The 20,541-nt window shown below is 39.5% G+C and overlaps 2 protein-coding genes across 4 annotated transcripts; both read left to right on the top strand.

Moving 5' to 3' along the window:
- Window positions 1-1,044: 1,044 nt before the first annotated feature.
- LOC103987614 (probable serine/threonine-protein kinase WNK3) lies at window positions 1,045-7,321 on the top strand. Of its 2 annotated transcripts, none has more exons than XM_009405963.3 (8): window positions 1,045-1,283; window positions 1,483-1,520; window positions 1,644-1,871; window positions 1,981-2,204; window positions 2,296-2,453; window positions 5,277-5,457; window positions 5,573-5,710; window positions 5,806-7,321. In XM_009405963.3, the coding sequence occupies exons 1-8, from the start codon at window positions 1,197-1,199 to the stop codon at window positions 6,732-6,734; spliced, it is 1,983 nt and encodes a 660-aa protein (XP_009404238.2). In that variant the 5' UTR covers window positions 1,045-1,196; the 3' UTR covers window positions 6,735-7,321. The 2 variants fall into 2 exon arrangements, with proteins under 2 accessions (XP_009404238.2, XP_018683708.2); XM_018828163.2 differs by having other exon boundaries at window positions 1,226-1,283; window positions 1,483-1,547.
- An 8,628-nt stretch (window positions 7,322-15,949) lies between these two features.
- On the top strand, window positions 15,950-18,213 carry LOC135614727 (uncharacterized). 2 transcript variants are annotated; one of them, XM_065112387.1, is made up of 2 exons: window positions 15,950-16,436; window positions 16,679-18,213. In XM_065112387.1, the coding sequence occupies exons 1-2, from the start codon at window positions 16,371-16,373 to the stop codon at window positions 17,777-17,779; spliced, it is 1,167 nt and encodes a 388-aa protein (XP_064968459.1). In that variant the 5' UTR covers window positions 15,950-16,370; the 3' UTR covers window positions 17,780-18,213. The 2 variants fall into 2 exon arrangements, with proteins under 2 accessions (XP_064968459.1, XP_064968460.1); XM_065112388.1 differs by having other exon boundaries at window positions 15,951-16,436; window positions 16,682-18,213.
- Window positions 18,214-20,541: the final 2,328 nt, after the last annotated feature.

Below are 20,541 nucleotides of genomic sequence, written 5' to 3' on the forward strand. Positions count from 1 at the left end.
AGCGACGGACTCATATTATATACCACACACATTGCCACGCCACCATCGTCCCCACCACTATTCACTTCCCATCTTGTGCTACTCTCCCTACAGTTGCTCTTCTTCCGTAATTTTCTCCATTTATATCATATTGGTGGAAGTACATACGCGAATTTAATTCAAAACTACACCATATATTGTCGAAAATATATATTACATCCGGCCCAAGTCAATGATTATATATATATATATATATATGCTTGAAAATTTATAATATTTAAGATGTGATTCAAACTCGAATGCATAAGAATATCCAAAGTAATTCCGAGGTGAGGACGTCAAACTCTCGATGTTACTTCTACATCAAAATTGATGTTGAGAGAAGTTTTCCATCCCAATCTCATATGATATTTAAATTAGTTATCGATGACTTAATGGACATCGGACTTTTCGAAAAAAAAATCTTAAACATCATGTCGAAGGGTATCATTTATATTAGATATTAGAAGAAGATAATGATAATATTTTTTTCACATGGACGATAGGGGAAGATAATCCCATGACCTATCACGCGGACAAATAGGAGAGGATAATATGAGCTATTTCTTTCTACAATAGTTTCACACGATGTTATTTATCGGATGATAATTAATTATTAATATATATTTTTTAATCAATAATAATGCTTTAAATACTCATTGTCGTGATAAAAACAATAGAAGCGTTTGAGGAATTTTAAATAAATCGATATCTAATTTGAAATAACTTTGACACACCTCAAAGTATATCCTCTTCCAATAATACAGTGCCACGTGTACAGAAGTAGGCACCTTATACTGTACCTGCAGAGCACCAGAAGCTCTGCGAAATCTTTCCCACCTCAAATCGTCACAAAATATTAGTTCGATGCCGTCTTAATTTCCAAATCGGTGGCAACATATTTGCGACGCCTGTTTTTGTTTTCCTGCGGTCAAGCGCGAGAGAAAGAATAACGAAACAAAAACAATAACGAAAATGGAAACGAAAACAAAAACAGAAACACGATTTCCCGTCACCTCTCGGAGTCGAACGCCATTCCGTCGCTCGTCTATATTTATCCTTGCGATCTCCCCAAATCCCTAGCAATTCGATTTCCTCTTTTCTTTGTGTCATGTAACCGTTCGATTTCGGAGCATTTGAAGGATCAGTGCGTGAGAGGGTCGGAGATTCGCGGCGAGATGCCCGGAGACTCCTCGCCGGAGCCGGAGCCGGACGATCCGGACACCGAGTTCGTGGAGATGGATCCTAGTGGACGCTACGGCCGGGTCTGTCCTCCCGATCCTTAGCTCTTATGAACCCTCAAATTCGCCGATTAACCCTCATCCTTGTATTTGATCGTCTCTTTTCTTTATGCAATCCCACGCTCAATAGCAATCCTCGCCGGACGTTTTTCTTGTGTAGATTGAGCAAATTCTTTGATGATTTAGACCTTACTCTTCGACGTCTTTGTGTGTGATTTTGCAGTACAGGGAGGTCTTGGGGAAGGGCGCTTTCAAGACTGTGTATCCTTAATCATCGGTTATATAGGCGTAAAGTATTGTTCTTTGATTGTAGCGTTGTTTGTCTAGCTCTGATACAGCATTTTCGAGCTGATTGCAATCCTTGACGTGCGGGTAATTTCTCAGCTACAAGGCTTTTGATGAGTTGGAAGGAATAGAGGTTGCTTGGAATCAGGTCAAGATGACGGATTTATTGCGGAGTGCCGATGACTATGACCGGCTCTGCTCGGAAGTTCTGTTGCTCCAGACTCTGAAGCACAAGAACATTATCAAGTTTTACAACTCGTGGCTGGACGACAAGAACAATAATATCAACTTTATAACTGAGGTCTTCACCTCCGGGACATTGCGACAGTATGTCCTTTTTTCATCACTCAATCTCTTTTTGAAGAACATCCAGATTCCTTTTGTTTAGCCAAGACTGTTAGATGATTTGTTTTTAATCACTTGTTTGTCGTGTTAGGTATAGGAAAAAACACAAGCATGTGGATGTAAGGGCATTGAAGAAGTGGTCGAGGCAAATCTTGAGTGGACTTCACTACCTCCATAGCCATGATCCACCAGTTATCCATAGGGACCTGAAATGTGATAACATATTTGTAAATGGAAACCAAGGGGAGGTGAAGATAGGTGACCTAGGATTGGCAGCCATTCTTCGCCATGCTCACTCAGCTCATAGTGTCATTGGTGAATGCTTTCTTCCTCTTAGTTGGAAACTTGGAATGTTAGATTTCAAATGATTGTGGAAGTTGAATTACCATTCACTATGTTGTTGTAGGGACACCTGAGTTCATGGCTCCAGAACTTTATGAGGAAGAATATAATGAGCTTGTTGATATATATGCATTTGGCATGTGTCTGTTAGAGTTGGTGACTTTCGAGTATCCGTACATCGAATGCACTAATGCAGCACAAATATACAAGAAAGTGACCTCGGTGAGATTACTGGATATCAACTATTGGTTTACCTTTTCTTTGTCAGTCTATCAAGCAGTGGATTCTATAAATTTGCTCCCCTTTTTTTTCATAAGAATTCAATTGATTGACACTTGGCATATTAGTATTTCTGGAATCTTAAGTGTTGGTAGAGATATAATAGTGTTAATGTCCTCATCATGTACACTCATGCTTTTCAAGAAATTCAACTAGGAAGGCTTCATCCATCTAATAGTGACACTTTGCTTTTATGGTTGAGTTATCTCACACTTACGATTTATGATATTTTTCATCCAATGCAATTAAAGGCTATGAAAAGATCATGCATTTGATGCTAGTTTTCACTTGATGTATAAGAAAACCCTATATCTGAATACACACTTCTTAAATTTAGTTGGGCAATATTTTGGAAGGTTCCTTTTAGTCCTTCTTCTGTCTACTCAGGTCAATTGGTCAGAGTATGCTTTTAAAATTTTGAAGTTGAATTGGGCTTGTTCAGTCATTTGGTTGCCTTTGTTTGTAGCCTTGTACAACTCGTACTAGGTTGTAGCAAGGTTTCAAATCTTGATCTAGTGCCAGTGCCGGATGGCATTCTAATTGGTATGGTACTAATTCGGTTTAACATACCTATTCTTGGTATAGATTTTATCTGTTAGAACTTCTAGAGAGAGAGAGAGAGAGAGAGAGGACGAGGAGGAAGCAATGGTGGGGGTGAAGATGGAGGAGGATAACACATACATGGAAGGGGAGGTGTTGGTGGAAGTGGCAACACAGGGAGAAGAGGGAAACAGCATCGACTAGAGGATGGATGAGATGGCAGTGGTGACGAGAGGAGCAGGAGTAGACTCTGTCAACACAAGGAGGAGGCAACGGATAACAAGTCAAATTTATAGGCAGGGGCAGGTGCAGAGGATGCTGCTACAATGTCGGTGGATGCGAAGGAGAGAGAGAGAGAGAGAGCCCATATTAGAAAAGAGTTTACAAGTTTCGGTACCAAACTGCAGGCTTGTCGCCTGATGCACCTACATGTACTGGTCATAATTTGACCAGTCCACTTGGCACAAATAAGTGTACCTAGTGGTAAACATTAGTTAGAACGGGAACGGATGAAATTGCCATGCTTGGCACTGGTCATGGCTTGGACTTGTGAAAACTGATACATCTTGATTGGTCCAGTTGGTTCTCTGTACCTTGGGTATTAGTATACAACCATAACCTCTTACATCTAGTTTGAGCCGAACACGAGAATATAACAGTCAACTTGGAATATTAGGAAATGGTACAACAACCAACTGTACTTCCTTCTTCATTAGATAAATTTCTAACTTGAGGAGAATTGGAGTCACATGAAGCATGATCAACAAGGAATTGATCGTCTGTGATAGAGTATAAAAAATAACTTCTTTGCGTATAATATTATTTCTAGAATGTTTCTCTTTGTTCCTCTTTGTTCTCTACTCTCTCTCGTTTTTTCCCCCTTCCTCTCTTATTTAGCAGCTATTTGTCTCCATTTTCATGTTAATTCTGCTGTGTAAACAGATCAGATGATGTTTCCCTTTTTTGTCAATCTTGATCATGGCTGAATCTGATTGAATTGAATCTCTAGTCTTCATGTGTATCTGTCTGCAAGAGTGTTGTACCGAGGCCTTGTGCACCAGCCGACTTGAGTATTAATACATAGTCTCACACAATGCCATAGATGCACCGATACATTTTTTATAATGTAACTGCTTTATATCAGTTGTCCTTCAAAATTTCAGAGAGACATGTATGTTGTAACTGTTATATGCCACAACTGATTTGGATGTATTAGGATGAGCATCATCTAATTTTTTTGGTGTATTATAAGAAAAGGGTCATTTTTCGAAAATCCATTGACGTATCTATTCAGTTTCAAGATACATAATCAATGCAAGATCTTATGGAGACCTTGTTTGATATGATTAATGAGTGCTATATATTATAAGTGTTAGCTGATAATGATGCTAAATTTAAGAAGATGAGTAAACAACTGATGGACGGATGTTTGCTATTTTCTCTGGTCTACATTCGATCCCGTCCGCATGGAACCACTATTACTAAGTTGGTCATGTTTTGTTAAGTTCTGCATTTTGTTTGTTTATCACCAAGGTGGTAGATCATAGAGTAAGTTGGAATCATGTTGTATATAAATGGAGTTATTCACATTTTGGTTGAAGGTTGCTCCTCTATGACCTAGGTGGTCAAAGGTTCAAACCATGAAAGTGACTCTTGTAGGTGTAAGGCTTTATATGTTGACCCTCCCTAAAAGTTACATTGGTGGGATGTGTATTAGGTCTGCTCTTCGACTTTCTTTGACTTTTGATGATTTTTTTTCGGCACATGATGATGCTTGACAAAGTGCTAACTTCCCATTATACCTGTTCTGTATAAGATTAATTGTTTTGATCATTCTCAGTTTATTATTATTATTTTATATTTTCCTAAGTTGCCAACATAGAACTTTTCTTTATGCATCAAGCACAGGAGGTTTTTGTTTGTGCTACAGAAGAATGGAAGTATTTGTCATTCATATATCCGGGCAATTTCTGTGTGACCTGGGCTCTTATATTCTTTGGAAGTTCCACATGACTTTATCCCTGTGCATTTCACTGGTCTAAACATAGTTATTTTTGATAGATTATATGGCCTTGTTGTCTGGTGTGCCTGGAATTTATTTTATTAATCATAAAAAATATTACATTTGTTGCATGTCATAATCTTGATGTAAGCCATAAGTCAGCTGCTTTACAAAGCGGTTCTCTGCTTTAAACTGTCTAATATGTTGGATTATATGGCATGTAGGGAATCAAACCTGCTTCATTGGCTAAGGTGAAGGATCCAGGAGTCAGGAGGTTTATTGAAAAATGCATTGCCAACGTTTCCGAGAGATTGCCTGCATGGGAATTATTATTACACCCTTTTCTCCGACTAGATATGGACAATGACAGCATAGGTTCCCTGAGACCATCTCCAGGCCAGCCAGGTAGAGAAAGATTGGACTGACTTTGTCATGGTTGTAGCATTTCCATTGGTGTTTATGAGAAATTAGCTGAGATTTTATGCTCTCTTTCTTCGATAAATTTATATTGCAAATGCAGATTTTGTTGGCCACTCCAATTCAAGAACAAGTTATGACAATGAAGAACCAGCTACAACTGGTCGAGATTTCACTGTGGAAGGTCAACGCAAAGACCTCAACACGATATCCTTGAAGCTCCGCATCGCTGATTCGACAGGTTTACGGCTATGCTAGTTTCTTCACTTGTGAGTTACTCATTTCTTCATTATTACTCTCAACTCAATGTTCCGGTTGCTGAATTGTTTGCAATAGGTCAATTTCGCAACATTTATTTCCCATTTGATATTGGAGCAGACACATCAGTAAGTGTTGCCACAGAAATGGTGGCAGAATTGGACCTTACGGATCAAGATGTCACAACCATTGCTGCAATGATAGATGCAGAGATACAGGCATATGTCCCAGATTGGATGCCAGGATATGCTTTTGACAATAATAGCAATGATGATACTGTTTCAGATAGCAATAGCCATGCATCCGAAGCTGTAGATGAAGTTTCTGCTTTGCCCAATCAATCAGATTATCCTTCTGGCGGTCTTACACTGGAACGGTTCCCTTCTGGTCGCAAGTATTGGTCTGGTTCTCCAAAGGCAACTACTGTGGACTTGCCATCATCTCCTGCACGTTCTAATTCATATTCCGAGTTGGATGATCTGCATGGAAGTGAAGACATATCTGATGAGGTTTACAATGGGAAGGGTGATTCTTTTAACAAGGATGGCCAGAGAGAACGTTGCCCAAATGACAGCTTTTCAGCCAAACAACAGAGACATTCCCCACATTTTAGCGACAGTGGTGACAATAGACTGGATATTGGTTTGTCACCGTTATCTTCTAATTTCAGAAACCGGTCCTCCAGTAACAGGCTAAACCAGGATAATGAAGAATCATCTTCATGCACTGGATCTCAGATGTGTCATGCCCCAGCCAACTCTGAGCAGCACAAAGGCAATGATCAACATGTACATGAAACTTTGCTTGCAAATGAGTCCGAAGATGTGCGGTCCGTCATGCACAAATTAGAGCATTTGTTGATTGAGCAGCAGAAGGAACTCGATGATTTAGAAAAGAAGCATAGTGTTGCCATAGCAGAAATTTTGAAGGAACTACCTCCTGAGCGACACAGTGATGTTCTACGTAAATGCTGCTTAAAAGTTAGTGTTAGTAAGATGCAAAAATAAGTATAATGTTACCAGAGCGGTTCCCTGGTCCCAGATCCCTACTCATAATAGGCCAGCTATCATGCGGATGAACCTTTCGAGCCAACTATTGTGTGCTACAACAACTGACTTGTTCTTTCCTCCAAATGTGTGACCACCGGCGGCACGTAATTGATTTCTTTTTATTGTTTTATTCGGAAAATAAGGGTGTGCAGTCGATAGCATGTGATGTGGTGGTCACTTCTAGGGATTAATCATATTATTCTAGATGTGCATTTAAATCATCTGATGCTGCATATACCGAGTCAAAGTGGATGGGGTTATGTGGAAAAAGTGTCTGCTTGGTGTCGTTAACAGTATGCTGTGTATTGTTGTACAGTTCTAAATATATCTCTCCAGCTCTGGCTGGTGCTGCTTCTGCTCCTGCCAGAAGTCTCTGTTGCTAAACCTGATGTTTGAGGAAGTGATCTACTACTAGAGCAGGTCCAACTTCCTGTTCATTTCATGTTATGTTCAGCAGTTTACTGGGATCCGAAATGTACATGCAGCTACCACTCAGCATCTGCAGGTGGTGTCATCTTGCAATAACATCAACTGCATTGATACAACAGTATAATCCTCTTTATGCCTTTCCTGTTTGGTTGTATGCATGTTTGTGTGATTTAATATCATCATCGTCTGGCTTGGTTTGCTGTTCTGTTCATCCATTGAAGCTTCAAATGTGTAACATCTTAATTTAGTTCAACATCGACAGTGGAATTATCGATCGACACAGAGCAGCTTGACAGGATTTTTAGTTTACCGGAGAGAACGCATCCCCGCTGGAGTCGATCTGATAACGACGCCATCGGAGACACACCGGATTTCCCCAAATCAGCAGCGCCATGAGAGACTCCACCAAGCTTTCTTCTTTCTCCTCGCTGTCGCACGGCGACTCCGCCTGGTCGCAGACCGCCGACTGCTTCCGTAGAACCGCCTCTTGGGCCTCCACATGAAGCACACGGTCCCCCTACCCTAAATCTAAAAAATTCAGACGAATTCTGCCGGTTTCACGTCCATCCTTTACCTGGGAGAGGATGAGCAAGCCGGACGACAGGCGCTCCTACTGCTCCAGCTCGCCGCGGTACCGATCCCTGAGGTCGAGGAGGCAGACGTCGTCGTCGTTGCAGATCTCCCGCGCGTAGTCGTCTTCGTCACCGCGGAGGCGACGCCCATTGCTGTCGGATCCGGAGGCAAGGAAGGAAAAAGGAAAGAGCTACGAAATTTTACATACACGGGTTTGTCTCCTCCTCCTCCTCCTTCCCCTTATTACCATTAATATAAATAGATATGCTACCTTTCTATAAACTTGTAGCAATGGAATCAAGATCAAGATCCAAGAACACGGCCTCCTGTAAGAGTAGAGGGAAGGGAATTGATTGGTCCTACAAGAGTAAGTCTTCAACAGGGAGTTGGTTTCCAATCAAGTCACACGATGCAGTGTGAGCTAAATCTTCGGACTTGGGACCGAAGGCATTCGACCCTCTCCACATTACACACTTTGTCTTCTGCCACCTCCTCTATCAACTACCACTCTTCAGCTTCAGACCCACCCTCCTCCATATTTTTGTGTGGGCTTGCAAACTAGATGAGGCAGGCTTTTCTCAATATAATTGCAAAGTGTCCTTTTTGACTAAGTTTATTTTTGTCTGGTTATGTTAACCATCCTTAGGCATCGATTTAATCTTCCTGACTCTTGGTCTAAGTTAGCTCATCGGGCGAAGTCCCAAGCCACTCTTTTAGGATCATTGTGTTTTGCAAGACTAGGTTTAAATTGTCCACTTGTAACTTGAAAGATAAATTCGATAGGCGCCATATTGAGATTTTCTTTTTTTCATTTTAACTATCGTGCCATATTGAGATTTTAACTAAATGATTGAGAGTTAGACTAGTCAAGACTAACGTGTGTAATTTAGACATTGATATAAGTTGTGGGTAAAATCCAATGTGGGACTGTTCTTGGTCCTCCGTTAATCATCATCTCATTGGAGGCCAAATCTTGCCAATTTTTGGTGGATAGCCATGCCATGTTTGTTGTTGGATTATCAAAGATATGGAGTTTGGTATCCGCACCGAAAATGTTGAACACAGTCATCTCAGGTAGCAGAGTCGTGTCTTTTCGTTCGACTTACCTTTTTTTCCTTTTAGAGAAGTAAAGAAGATTTATCCATCATAAAATAGCCATTGCATCAGAGATGAAGTTGTAGACTTCATGGGAAGTCCATCAGAGATAAGTGTCAACAGTTTCTTCTTGGGTGTCGTTATAAAGTCCAATATACAGTTTTCCCAGAAGCCCATGTAACCCATAATCATCTGTTTTAATTTTCCACTTGGATCATCTCTTTTTCCTGAGCCCTGGGATTATGTGTTTTCTCTAGAAAAATAATATAAGAATAGCTCAGATGCTGCTTTTGGAAAGCTGCATATAGAACTCCTAGTTCACTTTTTGTGATTCTAATGACAACAAAAAAAAATGGTAGACCTCAATATATCTAATAATATCGGCATTGCCTGGAATTCTTCTTTGTTTTGTTGAATGGTTTTTATTTTATGAAACTTTTGAGTATGAATGCTCAATTTCCCAAAAATTCAGCATCACTGATCAGAAAAATCCAGACAACCAGGTTTTGAGGTCATCATATAAACCATTATGTGATTCTGTCATCAATCTGATCTCCTCTTCTTCAATGTTAACTGTGAAGTTGTGATCATAAACTTGTTTCTGAAAACAAAATATCAATAATATGGTACCTTCCTATTGCAAACCTCCTAAATTGGGAAAAGAATTAGATTCTAACTGGAAATCTCTTTGAGAGAGGAGATCAATAAAAAAACAAGAAGATTGAAAATATTTTGTAGCAAACTTAAATTTACTGACAAAAACCCTGTTGGTAAAAGCCCAAATTTTCTAGCTAAAATTGCAGCTATAAGATCAATATTATGTCTGAGATTATTTGTTCAAGGAAAAGTTGGCCCTTGTTTACTGTTGTTTCTGTTCTCAAGTTTCAATAACAAGATACAAAAACTTCAATTCGAATTCTCTGTCTGATCTTTGTCTTCAGAAGAAGCATGTTGGGAGATTGGGTTTTCCCTCAAGAAGCAGGTAAAATGTTAAAGTCAAGGGACTGTCGTCATTTCTTGTTCTGTATAGAAATATTCTGAAGCTGATGGTATTGGCTTTGAAAAAGAACTCATAGATAGTTGATGTGTTGGCTCAATAAGATATGAAAGAAATCCTATCAAACATGTTCTGAAGTCATATGTGAATGGTTTAGAGGATCCCCTCTCATATATTAAGAAGCTTTCAGATCCCACCTTAACCAGATAAGACAACATCCAAACATGCTTCCCGTGATCATGCTTTACTAGGCATCCTCCACGTTCTGTGAGCTTGAATGAATACTTTAAGCCAGTTGGTTTATATGTTTATACCTTTCTGTAGTCAACTACCTACCTTTCAATCATATACCTTTCTGCAGTCAACTACCTACCTTTCAAGTGCCATCGCTAGCACTTTAGCATTTTTATCACCACAAATTAAGCTGCATATTTAGGTCATCCAAACAAAGATGGCCTCACATATTTCTTAGCAATTATGATATGATCACTATCCAAGAACAGACATTTTCATTTGTGAGGAAGGGTATGAAGGTTTTAACTATATGTTTTGTGATGTTAGATAATTTGGAGAGATTTCTTGCTATTCGCTTGTCCTGCATCTGATTATATTCTTCTTTTCATTGACATGAAGATACATTTTATGTCACTTCTTCTTGCTGAATCCAAGTTCAATAAACTCTGCTTCTTTTAGACAACACACTGATTTATTTACGTGTCTCCTGTCTGATTTAAGAAGATGCCAGCGAGCTTACGACAGCTGATAGCAAAACCTTGGGATCAAGTCTCATCATGACTATGTGCTTTGAGCAGGCTCAACATTTAGTCTCCATCGTTGTCTTTGGGGATTGAGGAGTGATGGATGCGACCTGGACCAGATTCAGAGTCGCAGTGGTGGTTGGAACGTGATGAACACCTCATCCTTGTCCATATGCTTAGCTTCAAAGAGTGGGTGAAGGTCTTCAATGCTGGGAAGCAAGCAGGATCAATAAAGTGTGCATGAATTGGAGGCAAGCTCAGCTAGCAACGCAAGTGCCACTACGTTACTGCCATGGTAGCTAAGAATGAGTCGAGGTGGAGGTGGAGGTCAAGGTCGAGGGAAAGAATAGTTGTATGTGATCCCTTCTTGTATGTGGTGTTCATTTCAGCTTCTAATCGAAGCAAAGCTGCTTGATGAAGGAACACACCAACTTGGGCCAGTTGTATTCAATCATAGATAGGAGCAGATGGATTTTGGATGATAACAGCTGAAGGGCCATCATGAATTCCATGCTTATTTGGCATGACTAAAGTTATTATTGTTCCTATTGTTTAGTGCAACATCTGAGATATTTATAGATGATGATTAGTCTGGATCTTATCATCAAACTTAATTTTGTATCATCAAACATGGATGATAATTTTTTTTATCTCAGATAGATTTTTTGTAAATGATGATCAGTGTGGATCTTTTCATCTAGCTTAATTTTGTATCATCAAACATGGATTAGATTTTATCTTAAAATCAAAACTGTGATAGAAAAATGTATGTTATATTTGCCTGAAGTGTAATTATCAGGAAATTGAAAAACAAATACCATAGTCAGATTTAGAACAAATAGAAGATCTGAATAATTCATCAGACTCCAAAATGAATATAGTAAAATTCATAAATATTGTTCTATCCCTCGTCATTTCCTAAATGTACATAACCTTAATTAAATGGATAAACCAGAACTCATCGGTTATGACAAAAGGAGAGGAAGAACAATACAGTGGAAGCATTTGCAGCTAAAGGACATATCCATCATCTCAGAAATTATGGTCACAGAAGAAGACGAGTCATGGAATACGACCATCACGGCCACCTTCGCATCGACGTTTAGGCCAATTGCTGCAGAGAAGGCAAAAGGAGACAGCAACTTTGTTGAATCCGAGTTACTACCGCCCCTATTATTCCGAGAGGCTGTCGAGCTCATGGGCACAGGAAATATCTCCGAGAGGAGACGACGTGTGTGTGGCGACGGAGTGAGGAAGGCTCCCGTCAACACGGAGGGAAAGTGGGGGAGGGGCGGTGGCGACAACCACCCCATGGTGGCAGTAGAGGCCGGGAAATGGCACTCGTGGTTAGTCGACGTGCGTGGAAGAGTCTTGTTGACATGTACTCCAAAGAGTGGTACAAGACGAGGCTATGGAAAATGGCACCAAAGGGAAGAATAGACCATTATTTGATGCCACACACTATTCAATCATCAAAACCTGACATCTTTTGCAAGTGCAAGAATGGATTTCCACAAAGAAGAGCACTACAAGAGAAAAAAAAATTATTATGATTACTTATAGTTTAGTTAGTCGATTCGTCCAATCGAAAATATCGTAAGTCTCGACTATTTGAAGTCGACAACATAAATATATATTTTTAAAAAAGTTTCTCTTAAATATTTTTTTATCATCTTAATATATTTTTATCTGACTATGGTCCAATAGCATGAACGATGACGATGATTAAGACTAACAACTAATCATCTAGTGACCCGATTCGATCGGTAGTATCCGATCTCACAATAACTTAGAGGAGAACAAAAAAAAAAAGAAAAAACAAATTCACCGAGCAACATTGACATGCTCATCTTATTTTATGTGTGGCAGTGACATGTTTGAATTGGTCTAGTTGCTTTCGTATCTGTTGATTGGCCACAACGTGGGTGAAGTCGTATCAGTCATGCTGCATGCGTGCTATTGGCTTTACCATGCAACACTACATCATCCAAGTGATGGAGACGTCCCATGAGAAGTGGAAAGTTGCACTATCTGTGGATCAACAAATGGCACACGCAAAAGTCGAGAAGACCACCAATGACAACGCACATCTTTCTCACGGGATGATGGTGATCCGAGCTAACCCCACACACACACTCACACACACACACTCTCTCTCTCTCTCTCTCCATCATTTATCTTCTTCTTTTCCTTGCTTTTTTTTCTTCTTTATTTCTTGTCTACTCTGTCTTTATCTCTCTGTTCTCAAGTGATCACTACAATAATTCCTTGTATTCGAGATATTAAAAATAATTCTTTCTTGATAATTTATAACTTAGCTTTTCGGATTGTTAGTCGTTCAATCATAATTTTGTCACACTAAAAGAATCATGTATCAGTCTCTCAATCTTTATCCCATATTTAATTTATAATTATGTGATCTCATTCTCTCTAATTGACTTACTAATCCTAAATCATAAATGTATTATGCTCTAATCTAAAAACCTAAGCAGTTAGGAATATTGATTACGTCGTCGTTAAAAAGTTATCATGATATTAGAGAAGGTTATGAGTTTAATATCATCTTAATTTAATATTCTTAATCAATCCTTGAGTTATAATTTATCATAGTACCCGTAAAAATTAAGGACTTAATTCAATCTCTTCGATAAAGGTAGACAATACATACGTAAGAAAGAAGAAATATCTCCCATGTACTTGTGTGTGATAGCGACACACTCGGTCTCACATTGAACGCTACAAGTCAAGTCTCGTGGAAACTGTGGTGTGACATACACAAGCAAGCAAAGTGGATGTTCTTTTTTATCCCTTAGTTTGCATTATAGCACAAAATGTAAGTTAAATATAGAATCCGGTGAGCCACAATATATACGGTCTTTTTATCTCTATATATCAGCATCAATATAGAGTGCGAGAAAGTCAAAGCACATCTAAAATTATAAAAAGATCATCTTATTTATCGGATATCCTTATCGACCCATGCTACACTCGTTTGTAGCCCTCGTATAATGAATAAGTGGGCACGAGCATCGTAATCATCTTTATAGACCCATTAGCCTTCGTCGGATCTGCCATCGCCTTTGTGTTGTCACAAACAAAACTACAAACATGATGTTCTATTTAATGCTAATATATGTCTATGCATTTTTTTATTTAGTTTGTTCATACTTTACACAGCATATAAAGAGCTTATGGTAGGTTTGGTAATCCTATTTTGGTTGTTTTTTTATCGTTGTTTTATGTTTATAAATATAAGTTGTATAAATATGGACAGACACAAAATTGTCCAGAAATAAAAAATTTAGATAGTCATTTTGGGTATTTTCAGCTTCTTAGAATGATACGGAGTGTTACTTAGCATGACACTTAGGAGTTACTCAGGTGGCATATGACTGGATGGGTCTATATGATAGTGTCTAGGGCTAGTTCATTGTATTTTATCATAGTAGTATCATATGACCACTTGTGGGGACTTTTGATTATCATGGATCATCTTGGACCATTTGTCGCATGATTGTTTAGAGCTTATAAAGTTTATATTTGTAATTTGTATTACTTATCAATTGTTTGGTAAGATGGTTACTTATGGATCCCGAGTTAAATGTTTTCTCTAACCCATCGTCTCTTAGTCTTTTAAGGAACCATAAAATATTTTTAGGAGGTTAATTTTTTATGGATTAATACGCAAGGGTACTATACAATTTAGGCAAAACCAACTAAGTCTATGACAACACGAGCAAGGATAAACCTGACTAAGGTCAATAAGGTCCACAAAGATGACTCTCGCACCCCCTTCTTTCGTGAGCAAAAGACATGAACAAGCGTAATGAAGATAACGCAACGTGATAATGTAGAGTAAACACAACGAGGTAGAGCAGATGGAATAGTGGGGTAAAATAATTATTCATGAAAAAAAAGCATTCAACATAAATTTAGGCATTCTAAAAAAATTTAGGCATTCTAAAAAAATTTCTCAAAGTTAAAAGAGTTTTTTCAAAGTTTTTTCGAATATATATATATATATACATATATATATATACATATATATATATATATATACATATATATATATACATATATATATATATATATATATATATACATATATATATACATATATATATACATATATATATATACATATATATATATGATCCGTGCATGATGATCGATGCATGTTTTTATTATTTATATCTTACCCGATTCACTCAGTTAATTTACTGATCTTTATCCGTCTCCATTATTAGAATGATTTAATTTAATAGTTGGAGTGACCATTAAAGAGATATTAAAGAACCAATGCTCAACAACTAATTGAATTCAAAATTTCTCAATTTGAGGGTTCCAAAAATTTATGAGTAGTTATTTTTATTTATTAACATTCTTTATTTCCTAAAAGATAAAATTATTTTTAACCTCTATCCCATCACTCTTCGCTAGTCATTATCTTGACCTTTGTCTAATTTAACTTGAATTTTCTCATCCTCATCGTTATTTTTGTCCACAAACTCTCATTATTGTTATTGTCGATACCATGATAAATATTGGTTATGGAGGAGTTGACTTTGGCCTCGCGTTTCTCCCCTGCGCCACCATATCATCACGCAACGTTCGACGAATCCGCATACGATTAGAATTAATACGATTCGACGTAGAAACACACGTGATAGAATGTAAGACACACATATAGTGTCAATGAGGGCACATGGGCAATGAATAAAGTGAGAATGACGACAATGGTAGACGAGCCACGAGGATAATAACAAGGGATATTTTTTTACTAAAAGATGCTAAAATAAATAAAAAACGTTAATTGAAAAAAAGAGAGGTGAAAATAAGAACTTTTTCAGAAAGAAATTCACTCGAGCCTCGTCTCTTGCGCTCACCGCCACGACAAGTGCCACGAACCACCTTCTTGAAACCATTGGTGAGCGATCCAAGTCGCGGCTCGACGCTGTGCCGCCGACCACCACCTCCTCTTCCAGGCCTCTCAAAGCTGGAGCCCAACATCGCCTTCCATCCACCACCCGCCATGTCCGCGCCGCATAAGCTTGTCTCGAGAACACACCTCCTCCCACCCATCCATCCATAATAAATATGTTCATCTAATCTATCTTTCGTGTTTCAGATAACGTTCGATCGAAAGCTTCAAACTTTTAAGCGTATCGCAGTCGCAGATCGCTTCCATTCCATTTAATTTTGTTTATTGTGTTCCTTATTTTAAGGAAAAAAAAGGTTTTTTCCTGCAATTTTTGGGGGGAGTTTCGAATATATATATATATATATATATATAGGGGTGGGGGGGGGGAAGAAATGCGCTTGACAGATATCAAGGCAAACAACGACAAACACAGACCATTACACCGATACAAGACAACGAGGTGGGGGGCAGAGAGAGAGAGAGAGAGAGAGATTGGAGAGGATAGGGGAGTGGCGCAGAGACGAGAGGATCCACATGAACCCCCCTCCCCTTCCCGCTTCTCCGTCCCAAACAAAGGCTATTATTAGGCGGTTCCGCTGGGAATAAAAGCACACCGTTCGCGAGGAGGAGGCAGGGGCTGGGGACACCAATAGCGTTAGCGGGCGGCGGAGAGGGCGGCCGACACATTGCCGCTTCCCCTCGGCGACCGGTTGTTTTCTGATCGAGAAATTTCGAGCCCTCCCGGGGGGGAAAGAAACGATCTTTTTCGGTTTCTACCCAGAAAGGTTCGATCTTTCTTTCCTTCTTCCCCTCCCTTCGTTATGCCGGAAGCCGGGTATTATTCATCCAAAAAGACGGACGACATCTGCGAGGACCTCTGCGGCGAGGTGATTCCTTTGCCCCATCATCCCTTGTTTCAGATCTGATTCCTTTTTCTTGGTCTTTTATTTGCATTTTTCTTCCGTTCTTGGGTTTCCCCTCTTCAAACTGAATTCTCTTGCTATCTTTTCCGATTCGATTTGTTTTCTGTGAAAAAAAAAATCTCATCTTTAGGGATTCGACCCGCAAGAACTCTCGATTCCCCAAATTAATGGCTCGATTCCTGATTTTTTTTTTGTTTTCCTTGTAGCAGACGTCGAGGGGAGGGCTGAGCATGTCGCGGCTGCGGTGCGCCCTCCGGGGGTTCGATCTCAAGGCATTGCTGCTTCTCTTCATCGGCGCTCCCGTCGTTATCTTTATCATCTACTTGCATGGCCAGAAGGTCACCTACTTCCTCCGGCCTCTCTGGGAGTCCCCTCCCAAGCCCTTCCGCACCATCCTCCACTACTACCACCCCAACGTCTCCATGGAGCAACTCTGCCGACTCCACGGGTGGGGCATCCGCGACAACCCTCGCCGCGTCTTTGATGCCGTCCTCTTCAGCAATGAGCTCGACATGCTCGAGATCCGGTGGCACGAGCTCAGCCCCTACATCTCCGAATTCGTCCTCCTCGAGTCCAATTCCACCTTCACCGGGCTGAGGAAGCCCCTCGTCTTTGCCAGCAACCGGCCCCGCTTCGAGTTTTCTGAGTCTCGGCTGACCTATGGCACCGTGGGAGGAAGGTTCGTGAAGGGGGAGAATCCATTTGTGGAGGAGTCGTATCAGAGAGTGGCGCTTGATCAGCTTATTAAGATAGCGGGCATAGAAGATGATGACTTGCTAATCATGTCGGACGTTGACGAGATCCCTAGCGGTCATACGATCGACCTCCTGAGATGGTGTGATGAGATCCCCGAGAAGCTTCATCTCCAGCTCCGGAACTATCTCTACTCCTTTGAGTTTCACCTTGATGACAAGAGCTGGAGGGCTTCGGTTCACAGGTACCGAGGAGGGAAGACCAGATATGCTCATTTCCGCCAGTCCGATGATCTCTTTGCTGATTCAGGGTGGCACTGCAGCTTCTGCTTCCGTCATATTAGCCAATTCATATTCAAGATGACGGCATACAGTCATGTTGATCGAGTGAGATTTGCCTACTATCTGAATCCTTCGCGAATTCAAGATGTGATATGCCGTGGAGCAGATCTGTTTGACATGCTTCCGGAGGAGTACACGTTCCAACAAATCATTGCCAAGTTGGGGCCAATACCTAGTTCATATTCTGCTGTTCATCTTCCTAGTTATCTGATTCAGAATGTTGACCAGTACCGATACCTCTTGCCTAGGAACTGCAAGCGAGAAAGTGAGTAAGTTTTATTAGTGGCATGCAGATTGGTTGCAAATGCTACAGTGAGTGCAGTTGAGGAAGTCGACGACTGTAGCACTATTATGACGAAGAGTGTCTGACATAGTTCGATGATCTTTCTGGAACAAAGAGCAAGCATCGAGATTTTCTTGTGCTTATATGTGCAATACTGTTTGGAGATCTGATTGTATTCTTACAAGCTCTCCTGATGCCACCATTTCTTTGTCGAGGGAGATAAGTGAATCTAACTACCAGGGAGGTTGTTCATTCCTACTTACCTTATTGGTATATGACATGACACCCGGTCTTGTAGAATGGAAAACGAGTGATGTTTCCTAAATTTTATCTGTTGAGTTTTGTTTTCCTCTAGAACTAATTTGTTGATGTATTCTTCTTCCAACTTTTTAACAAAATCTATATACTTTCTCAGTGTACCGTATGATTTGTTTGGCTTCTCCATTTGGTGATGGCTATGGAATCATGCAGAGGTTTTTTGTTTATATTTTGATTGGAATATGCTCGTGTTTTTTGACTTGTGATATCAGTTAAGGTTTTGGCTCACTCAATTAGGAATGCAGGAGCAAGAACTGGCAAGTTGAGTTCTAGATCATAATAATGACATAATGGATATAATTCTGTGACTTCTTGACCACAGTGGCTTGCAGCCACTTCATAAAAGTTTCTTATGCTTTTGCAGGTTATCATTTATGTTCAACTGCATCCAAAGATTCGAAAATGTATGACAATTGACAGTTGATCATTTGTTTGCATTCTAGGTTTGTGAAATTGTCTCTCTAGACATTCCTTTTCTTTTTGGCCACTGAAGCATGCATCAGTGACTTACGGTCTTATTATTGTTGTTGCTGTTGTACCGAAGCATGCATCAGCACACCTAACATTCCACATCAAGAAATATAGATACCAAGTCTGGGCTGCTTTAGTCCACCACATGGATCTTCTCCTATGGTTCAGTTCCTTATGGATTGTATCCTCTATTGACCTCATGTTTTAGGATGTCTCTATTATCGCTTCTAGTGAAGCTCTTTTCTATATTTTGTGACTTTTTCTACAGTCATTTAATGGTTTGCTTCATTTTACTTCTCTTAAAATGTATAATTTGTTATTGTCCTCTCAGTCGCCGATTCTGCATTTATACCTTCCATCTGTATTATTTTGGGTGCCTTGTGAAGAGCACATCTATCTTGATATCTTGACTTCAGATGTTATGAATTGTAGTTTAGCAGATGAACATATGGAGATCGAGATGCAGCGACTAAACATGCAAGTGGTTCTCTATGGTAACTGCAGCCGATGATCAAAGGTAATACTTCAATTTTCCGATTTAAGTATTAGAGAATGATTTCAAAAAGCCAGCTGAAATTGAGTGTTATCTTGGCTTGCACTTTCTAAGGCTTTCTGGTTAGCTTTTATCAACTACCCTGTAAAGCTTTTGGTTTCAAAGTTGTATCTTCTTTCAAGTCAACAATACATCTGCTATGTTTTAATTAAATACATGAGCTTGTATTACGAATTCAGGTTTTATTTCGAAGTCTTGTTTTCTTTTTTTATGTTTTGCATTATTAATTAAATTCTAGGACTGTGGTGACCAAATTCTTCTATACATCTAGGGACAAATGTGATTCGAATGTCATAACTCTGCTCCTTTGAGCAATTAACAGGCCTTTCGGCCAATGTGTAATCAAAGTGTCATTTGTTATAGCCTACCAAAACAACTGCAAGATCTCTTCACCTTATGGAGGTGGAAGTCTTTCACTAAAGTACATAAATGGAAAGTTCACAACATGTTTTTTTTTCTCTTTTTTTTTTGTCGTATTTGTCACTGATTATTTAAATTTATTATATTTTTCGTTGATGGAGTTGGACTTATGGTAAGTACCCATATGATTACTCACCGTAAAGAAGCAATTAAATTTTGCATGTAGTTATTTATGGATTAATTGTAACCTCAAAACTACTGCTTTTCTTCAAAATCAAAGTTATCTGATTAGATGTTCAGTGCATTTTCGCATATTATAGGATTTCCAGAAGAAAATTTTGAATGTGAAGGTTGCTATCATGTTTCAGCTGATCAACACACCACTAAAATGACCTGATTCTTGTGGAGGTATTGTTATTTATTTCAAGTCAAACAGGTCATGTAAAAGGAAGTTTATGCTTATTTCACCTTTGGTCCATTGTAACCCATTGTGTGTTCTTTCTTTTCTTTAGCTTGATGAAGATGAAGAACAAATATTCCTTCATTCTGAGTTGCTCATCTTTGTTTCACACAACTTGTGGAGTGCTGTTAGCTTCATCATGTGATTCTGAGGAATAATCTCTTTCCTATCAGCTTAGTTGAGGTCTTTTGTCTTTTAAGCTTCAGTATGTCTTGTTGATAACTAAGAATCTCGAGGTAATGGGTTAGGTTGATATCCTTCCCAACTGTTGTTTGGTTGCTTTGGCAGATTCTCTCAGGAACAGAGGACTTGTTTGGATTCCACATGCTCTGTCGATGGAGCCGAAGGACCGACCACATGGGCTGAAGCAGAGGAGACGCTCGTAGATTCCTTTCAGAAGGTGACTCTTCCTGCCTCCGCCGCTTCCTCCTTTGTGCCTCACCTACCACTTTGCACCTGCACTACTGCTACTGTTGAGATCGTGGCACCCAAGCAGAGGTCATCTTCTACAGGACATAGGAAGATGATCGACGAATGAATCGGTGGCATCGCCCCATAAATTTTTCGTACCGTCAACGTGCATCTCCAAA

Source organism: Musa acuminata, chromosome BXJ2-6, assembly GCF_036884655.1.
Source record: "Musa acuminata AAA Group cultivar baxijiao chromosome BXJ2-6, Cavendish_Baxijiao_AAA, whole genome shotgun sequence".
Classification (NCBI taxonomy): Eukaryota; Viridiplantae; Streptophyta; class Magnoliopsida; order Zingiberales; family Musaceae; genus Musa; species Musa acuminata.